This window comes from Oryzias latipes, chromosome 1, assembly GCF_053564925.1.
Source record: "Oryzias latipes strain Hd-rR chromosome 1, Olatipes_Hd-rR_3.1".
Lineage (NCBI taxonomy): Eukaryota > Metazoa > Chordata > Actinopteri > Beloniformes > Adrianichthyidae > Oryzias > Oryzias latipes.
The window spans coordinates 9,901,678-9,910,899 of NC_136237.1; the positions used below are offsets into that span (position 1 = coordinate 9,901,678).

Below are 9,222 nucleotides of genomic sequence, written 5' to 3' on the forward strand. Positions count from 1 at the left end.
CCCCTAGTGATGCTTCCAACTGCAAATCCACTCAGATCTTCCTGCCAGATCCAGCCTGTCCAGCATGTCCATCAGCAGAAACTCCTACAGCCGTAAGGCCATGAGTGTGTACGGCGGAGCAGGAGGCTCTAACACTCACATCACGAGGCCCAACTGGGCTCCCGTCCACGGAGACCTGGACCTCACCTACGGGACTGACCTCCATATTAGCGACAACAAAAAGGCCACCATGCAGAACCTGAACGACCGTCTGGCTTCCTACCTGGAGAAGGTGCGGAGGTTGGAGAAGGAGAACGAGCAGCTGGAAATGCAGATCAGGGAGTGGTACAAGAGCAGAACTGTGGTGTCCAACGACTTCTCCAAATACTTCATCATCATCAAGGACCTGCAGGACAAGGTGAGTGGGAGGGGGCAGGCTCGGTCTCAACATAAAGGAAAAATTCTGAGAGTAAATTTCCTCAGTGGGAGCAGAACTCTGGAGGGTGCTCGTGAGAGTGGCACACCAATGTGACTTTTCTGTGTGTCCCCTACCGGGGGAGAACACTGTGGATGACAACACCGTCTTGGCAATGGTGTTGTTATCTGATAGACACAGTGCTTCCCTGATCTCACATGACACACATTAGTAAAGGCTAGAAGGTTGTGGAACATCAGGGTGTTTGGGGTGTTGTTAGTGTTGGGGGAGCTCAGCTGCACGGTAAATGGTAAATGGTAAATGGCATATACTTATGTAGCGCTTTTCTACCTTCCTTGAAGGCCAAAAGCGCTTTACAGTCACAGTCCCATTAACCCATGCACACACACAGTCACACACAGCATCCTTCATGTTGAGTTTTTCTTGTTTCTCTCAAAGATCTTCATGGCCTCCAAGCTCAACGCCAAAAGTGCCCTGGAAATTGATAACTCCCAGCTGGCAGCCGATGACTTCAGGATGAAGTGAGTGTCCTCTCAGTGCATTCCTGTCACGGTTGTGTTACTTCACACATGCATCACAGCACAAACTCGTGCCCAACTGACAAGTTCTGTTTTTAACGTGCCGCCGGACCCTCTGCCGAATCCCACAGGTACGAGAACGAGCTGGCCGTGAAGATGGCTGTGGAGGCCGACATTGCAGGGCTGAGGAGGCTGCTGGACGACTCGAACCTGAAGAGGATGGATCTGGAGAGTCAGTGTGAGGGTCTGAGGGAGGAGCTCATCATGCTGAAGAAGAACCACGAAGAGGTGAGGAGCGTCTGGTTGCACTGCGCACGATCGAGCAGCTGCATCTTCAGCAGCAGATGTGAGCTGCGAGATTAAGCTGTCGCTGTTTGTTCTCCTTTGTGACATCAGCCATGCCGCTGATGAAACCGTGGAAGCACAGCTTAACTTACTTCCCTGCAAGCCACTCTACTGCTCCCCTTCTCCACCTCTCTTCCCTGCACACTTCCACCTATTCTTCTGTCTAAATGAGCTCATTGCTCCTGTTTATCAGTGCCACACAATAAACCAAAGCCTGCATAGTCCAAAAAGGCACCATGTCATCACTGTAGCAATCCTGATGGATGGTGCTGGTGGGTCTTACTCTGCTCTTATTTCCGAAAGGAACTGGCCCTGCTGAAGAAACCTGTGCAAGAGCAGGTCAACGTGGTCGTGGACGCCCCTTCCACCTCAGACCTGAACGAGGCCATGATGGAGATCAGAGAGAAGTATGAGAGTCTGATTGCCAAGAACAAAAAGGAAATTGAGTTGTGGTACAACAAGAAGGTGAGCAGAGAAAACCCTTTGTGTGTTCAGCAGCTGAGCTGAGGTTTTAACGCCTGCCGGGCCGTTTCTATTTAGATCCTGGAAATGGAGCATGATGTCAAGAAATATTCAGAGGATCTGAAAACATCAAACACTGAGATCAAAGAGCTGAAGATCACCTTCCAGAAGCTCCAGATTGATCTGGAGTCCCATTTGAGCATGGTACGTGAAGACAAACTGCACACATTACACATTCTGTTAACTGTTCCCAAATGCTTTCCTGGATTTGTTCTTGACAAACGTTTCACTGTGTCCTTGAAGTGCATCCGTTCTGTTTCATCACAATGAAATGAATCTTTTAGAAAAATAGCTTTGGTCCAATTACGAGGAGGAATTCCTTCCACATCATTCTTGTTGGTTTAATTGTTTGTGCTGAGTCAGAGTGTGAGTGGGTCCGTGCATTATCTTTTTCTACCGAGTTCACTTTGTTCTGCTGAAAGCAAGGTTTATGTTTATTATGAGCGCCAGCTTGGCTCTTTTTCTGTTCATTCACCCTATGACAATAAACTCACCAGTTGTCTGTCCCCATCACAGAAAGCATCTCTGGAAGAAACCCTATCAGAGACTCACTCGTGCTTTGCTGCACAACTGGCAAGCCTGCAGGAGATGGTTTCCAGTCTGGAAGTTCAGCTGTCCCAGATCCACAGTGACATCTATAGCAACCAGCAGGAATTCACCATCCTGCTGGAGGTGAAGACCCGTCTGGAGAAAGAAATTGCAGAATACAGAAGGCTGCTGGAGGGGGAGGATGAGAGGTGAGGTCTGATGAAGACAGAAAACAGAGGAAAGATGAAAAAATACGAATCAGAATGATGATAACTAACTACTTCCATTTCCCTTTTTGTCTTAATCATCAGCTCTAAACAAGGTGAGAAATCTTTGCATCTTTATTTCCATGTGAAGAATATTCTGCCTTTAGAAGCTTTGCAGGGTTTATTGATGAATTTCTCTCCTCTTCCTCAGTAATCACAAAGGTCATCACTGTGGTGGAGACAGTCGTAGATGGAAAGGTGGTTCAAAGTTCAAAGACAGTGGATGTGGATGTGGATGAAGTTGAGTGAAGCTGTGGATTCATCTACAGAAAGCAATAAAGATGATTCAGACAAATCAAATGCTGTGATCCTGATCATTTCTATTAGCCAAGGTAAACGTCTGCTGACACAGCAGGTATTTGTTTAGACCCATTAAATTCAGACAACGGTACCTCACTTTATGAAAAGTACTTTTATGTAAGATAAGATAAATAAAGATAAAGATACTTTATTGATCCTAGCTTGGGAAATTGGGTTGTTGCAGCGTCCGCGTTAGGCTCAAAGATACAAACACAAACAATGGGTGAACATAGAAAACAGAACAATCAATCAGAAAAAGAACCATCAGTGAAAAACAATGACAGCTCTGGAGAAAAACAGACGGACCTCAAATGAGTTTATCTATTGCAAATGGATGAGGAGTTATAGCGTCCAATGGAGTGAGGTAGGAATGATCTCCTGTAGCTGTTGGTGTGACAGCGAAGCTGCCTTAGCCTCTTGGAAAAGGCGCTCCGCTGACCGTCAAGTACAGAATGGAGAGGATTCTCAGGATAATCCTTGATGGAAACGAGCTTATTCAAAGTCCTCCTCTCCATCGCAGCTTCAAATGCGTCCATTTTGCACCCAGAGCCAGCCCTTCTAATCAGTTTTTTCAGTCTCTTTGTGTCACTGGTAGCTATACTGCCCCCCCCCCCCCCCCCCCCCCCCCCCCCAAACAACAGAGTGCTGGCCACAACAGACTGGTAAAACATCCCAGGCATCCTGCTGCACACATTAAAGGACCTTAGTTTCCTCAGGAAGCAGAGTCTGCTGCTGGCCTTCTTGTACACAGCAGTGCTGTTGGTCTTCCAGCTCAGTCTGTTGTCCGTGGTTACTCCCAGGTACTTGTACTCCTTCACCTCTATTTAAATATACTTACAAAGTAAACATAAAAAAGAGCAACTCTATCGTACCAGTTCCATAGTATTTGTGAAGACCACTGTCAGCCTGAAGCTGCCGGTCGGATCTCAGACCTCAGACCGACAGACAGATTCATGAAAGATTTTTATTAAAGCTGAATTCTGCATAGGAACATAACACACTCTGAAGAATTTGACGTTTACTGCTTGTATTGAAGGTAAAAGAAATGTATAACAACATAAACGAAAGACTCCTGACACTCAAACCTTCGAGAAGACAGCAGACTCGTCACAGGTCAACCTTCAAGAACCAGTAACTGCAGAGGCTGTGGCTGTTCCAGCTGTAGCTAGCTGCTGCTAAAACCAGCCTGGACAGCTGCAGATGGAGAACTCCTCAGTGTGGCAATGATCTCATTGGTAACGAGCAAAAGCCTTTGTTAATAGAACAAGTGAAAGAAAAAAAATGTGATGACAAAGAAAAAATTCTTGAAACAATGTTGAGAAATGCTTGTATCTGTGTATATTTGTGTGTGTGTGGGGGGGGGGGGGGGGGGGGGGGGGGGGTGCAACAGGGACTTCAAGTAAACTGCTTGTTTGTAAAAGATGTTTAATCTGACAGAGCATTTTTTCTCAGAGCTGCAGAAAAAATAACAGATGGAGCAAAAACTAATTTAAAAAATGGAGGAAGAAATAAACAAAGATACACTCAACAATCATTAACAATAGAAATGTAATGAAAGAAAACTGATTTTAGACCAAATTGATATTTTTAACTTAACTCCTCTTAATAAAGGCAGAATCCAGTATTTACAATCAAAAGTAAATGTGTGGTGAAATGGTTCAGAGAAGCTAACATTGATTTTGAGTCCCTGATCATTTTGAGAGCCCTGGCTTCACATCACTCCAAGTAGAGGTCCTTTGGGCCTGGAAGGGTGGTTCTGATGATCCGCTCAGTGAACCACTCTCCTAATGGCTTTGACGTCCTGCTTGCAGCTGCCCCCCACCCATGACATAATGCCCCCAGTGAGATACTCTCTACAGTGCAGGTGTAGTAGATCTTGAGTATCCTTGTAGGGAACTGGAAGTCTTGCCGGTTTTGAGGTGGATTTAGACGCTAGCGAGTCTTCTTCACCACAGTGTTGATGTGGGTGGACCAGGTCAGTTCCTGAAAGATGTGGACATCCAGGTATCTGAAGCAGTCCACCCTCTCACCGATGCTAAGCGGTGACACGTCCATCTTCTGTTTCCAACTGAAGTCCACTATCGGTTGCTTAGTTTTGTTGACGTTCTGCTGGAGTTTGTTGGCCTGGCACCAGCTCTGCAGGTGAAGAATCTCTCTCAGATATGATTGGTCAGCGTTGGAGATGAGAGTCACCATTGCTGTGTCATCGACATACTTGGCGATGGGGTCGTCATCTGATGTACATGAAGAGTGTGAACAGCAGGGCGTGTCAAACAGCCTTTAAAAACGCCCTTGAGGGGTTCCGGTGTTAAGGATGAGGGCTGGAGGGGTGTGACTTCCCACCCTGACCAATTGAGACGTTCAAGTCAGAAGGCTGACGATCCATCTGCTCAGGGTCTCTTTCAGTCCCAGGTCACTCGTCTACGTGGTCAGTTGGGAGGGCACTATGGCGCTGAATGCGGTTGAATGGTCTACAAAAAGCCTTCTGACAAAGTTTACTTCTCCTGACAGCTCTTTCATTGACCAGAAGCTTCCCATTTTCTAAATTGTTTCTGGCACAAGGACATTTGAGAAGACAAAATGCTATTTTTACTGATCAGAAGGAGTATTGGATGAAAAAAAAAACTCTTTTCATGTTTTTAACCATGTGTGACCCTTTGACATTATTCTGAGGGCGTCTTTCAGGCAAAAAACTGTTTTCCTGTCCACATAGTTTCTTCCCTCTGACGTCAAACCGCTGAGCACGGAGGCCTGAAAACAGATGATTGACAGCTTAATTTACACCTGCAGGATGTCCGTGCTTAAGGAAAAATCCAGAGACCTCAGGTGACTTTTTCATAGAAAAGTGTCAAACAACGAGTTTTAGAACATAAATTACAACTGTTTCAACAGTTTGACGTGTCTGAGGATCTAAGAGCACAGGAACTGTTCCTGTGACATTTGAACCATTTTCTGCCTCCAAAACCCAGAAGGACTTTCAGCTCAGAGACGGTAATAAAGAAGAAAACAAATCAGCAAGAAAAAGAAAATAGTGGTGAACCGTAGCTAACAAATAGATGACCTTTTGACCTGAAGGAGATGCAGAGTCCCAACCGATGAGAGAAAGAAACCGACCAAACTGCTGAGGAAGACTAGTGTTGACCGCTAAAATGCCCCCTTGTCACAGATTGCCCCCAACATCAGTGGTTTTCTCTGTCCTGAGCAGCAGTCTCAGGCCTGTGGAGGTGGTGGAATGGCAAAGCAGCCATCAGTCACAAAGGGGAGAGGCTTGATAACAAATGATTGACATCTTCATTTGGCCCTGCAGGAGGTCAAAAATGTTTAGAAAAACATCCAAACACCTCAGGTGACTAACTTTAAGCTTATTATATAAACAAAGTTTGTGCCACTAAGCTGTTCTCTTGGATTTGTGTTTCCCAAATCCAACTGTCTTGTTGGACTGAAACTGACCCAAGTGGAGGACGTAGCGGAGCAGAGGACTTTGTTCCAGTTACGGTCCATTGTGACCGTGCATTGTGACCGTGCCTCTCACCCCCTGCACCTGGCCTTCACCAGGGGGAGGAGCCTGTTCGGCAGCAGACTACTGCCCCGACGCTGCTCCACAGACAGACTGAGGATGTCTCTTGTCCCTGGTGCCATAAGACAGAACAATTCCTTGACTGAGCAATACATTTTTTTATGGTTTTATTGTACTAGATTTTAATTTCTGAATTATGAATAATGAGTTATTATATCTTTTTATGAGTATTTTTACTATTTTTAACAAATAGATTTTAACATTGATTGTTTTGATGGCTTTTTTCTTTTTATTGTTTATTTTATTGTGTGTGGTGAATGCAAGCAGCTGGCCACTTCTTAATTTCCTCCGGGATTTAATAAAGCTTCTATTCTATTCTATTCTATTCTATTCTATTCTATTCTATTCTATTCTATTCTATTCTATTCTATTCTATTCTATTCTATTCTATTCTATATATATATATATATATATATATATATATATATATATATAAAGGTAAATGGAAGGTTTGGACCTCAGATCATGGAGGATATCTGGTCCTCCAGGCCTGGCATGAATATAAACTGCTATGAACAGTTAAAATCTGGAGAGAGAAGATTTAGACAAACACATGAGGAAAAACACCGAGAACGCTTGTGATTGTCAGGATTCACTTACTCTATTTGGATTGTTTGTGCTGAAAGAAGAACAGGTGAGTGTGTGGCCTGGCGGTTGCAGCACCTACGTCACTGCTACAAGCTTTTTCTGACTATATTTTTTCATCTGCTCCTGCTTCACAAGGATTTCAATAAAGAAATGATCAGAAATGCTATTAATTTTATGCTCAATTGTCTTATCATGGTTCCTCTGTTGACATATTCATATTGTTTTGCTCTTAGTTGTAATAATCAGTCATAAGTGATGAGTAATGCGTTGTTTGCCAATGAGAGGCTCTGTTATGATCACGTGACCTGTAGGAGGAAGCAGCTGAGAAATAAAGTTGTGTGTGAAAAGTTCAACTAACGTGGAGAAGTCTTTTTATTTTTCCTCCGTTTTTGAGTCGGATACTGGGTACACACGCCAGGACCAATGCGTGAATAACAACTTTGCTAACATCCTCCATAAGTAGAAAAATGCTGCATAAACAAGTTAAAACACCAAAAAACTGAATTTTCATTGGAGTGGGCCTTTAAAGCCTGCTCTTCCAAGCAAAAGGTCATGAAGCCGGTTGCAGTGGCTCCTATTGGCCAATAGAGATGCAGTTTGTCAAACCCATTTATCACCTCAATAGGAACCAGTGTTAAAAATTTGGGAAAGTTGGATTGATCTGTGGAAGAATTGTAGAATTGTAAAGTTTAATGCCACATCATCGTAATCTAAATTGTATTTTGTAAAAAAACAAACAAAAAAACACAATAAAGAACAGTGCCAATTCAGTGGTATCATCAAATTTGTGGTTACCCGTAAGGACAGAGACCCTATTAAGTAAATATTGCTTAATGCATGGCTGGGGGATTGTTGGGTTCAAACAACCTGCAACATCATAACAATTCAAAAAGGAAAGAAAGACCAACGGACAAAGGTACCTTTACGAGGAGAGCAGACAGAGATCTACCCAGTAAACAATCTCTCTCCACTCTGGCGCAAATTCTGCTGCCTCCTCTTTTAATAAGTTGATTTGGGTTGTCCCTAAGTTACACATGCGCTGAGCTCTAAGGAGGGGAAACAGATAAAAACACAGCTGCAGCGCTATCAGAAAGCATTTATTACAACATGTCTATCCTTCCACAGTCTTCTCAAATCATCTCTGGACCTGCAAAGCCGTTTCTCACAGATAAACTAACACAGAGCGTCCTTCGATTCATTTTAGACATAGCTAACACAGGTTCTCAGGAGAATGCTGAAAAGACGCAAAGATAAACATTTTCTCCCAAGGGTGTCACCTCCACCTTCCTGTGAAACAGATTTGGACACACACAGACACTTCTGCAAACATGATTAAATCACCTATACATATATAGCAAGGTGATGCATAAAATAAGCAAATATGTGATAACCTATATACATTATTCCAACATAACTCCCCCCTGTTTATCCATATCTGCGCAAACGTAACATCACTATTAGTCAGCCACTTCACAAGATTTCTAACTGTAAGATCATGTTTACGAGCACAAACACATTCACACTTGGAGGGTGTGTGTTGGAGACACTTACACAGATGGGACGCAGCTGGGTCTCTTCAGGTCTAATAGCTGTGGAGATGAGACGATTGCACAAAGAACGCAGGCAAGGAATACAACAGCATCCACACAAGGTCAAGATGGCCATAAATATAGCTATGGACACCAAAGGGGAAGCTACCAATGAGTGGTACTTCCCAAACACATCCAGCCAGGAGTCCCACATGGTGGTATCAACACCGGAATGGTCTTTCATCTTACCATTGAGAGTGCGAAGGCCCTCTTTGGCCTTGGTCAGACTGCTGTCTGCAGCGGTGTTGTTAGGAATGAACGTGCAACACTGTTCACTGAACATGGTGCACACGCCACCCTTTTCAGCCATCAGCATGTCGAGAGTGATCCTGTTCCTGAATGCCATTATAGATGTAACAGAAAGCTGTTCATGCACGGCTTCAAACCCTTCTCGTGTCCAGTTACCTAATTTTTTGGACGTTGTAGTGGATGTAGTTGATCCTGTCCACGCCTTTGACAATCGTACACCACCAACAGAGTGAAGATCCCCAGCCGGCAGCCACCTGATTAATCAATGTACATTCATCTGGTACTCCATAAGGAACCCCTATGGCGTCTATGTAAGTAGGGTCAG

General features: G+C 44.1%; 1 protein-coding gene across 1 annotated transcript; it reads left to right on the top strand.

Moving 5' to 3' along the window:
- krt98 (keratin 98) lies at positions 1 to 2,894 on the top strand. The gene is made up of 8 exons (XM_004066181.4): positions 1 to 397; positions 854 to 936; positions 1,065 to 1,221; positions 1,582 to 1,743; positions 1,819 to 1,944; positions 2,317 to 2,537; positions 2,640 to 2,650; positions 2,746 to 2,894. The coding sequence occupies exons 1-8, from the start codon at positions 65 to 67 to the stop codon at positions 2,841 to 2,843; spliced, it is 1,191 nt and encodes a 396-aa protein (XP_004066229.1). The 5' UTR covers positions 1 to 64; the 3' UTR covers positions 2,844 to 2,894.
- Positions 2,895 to 9,222: the final 6,328 nt, after the last annotated feature.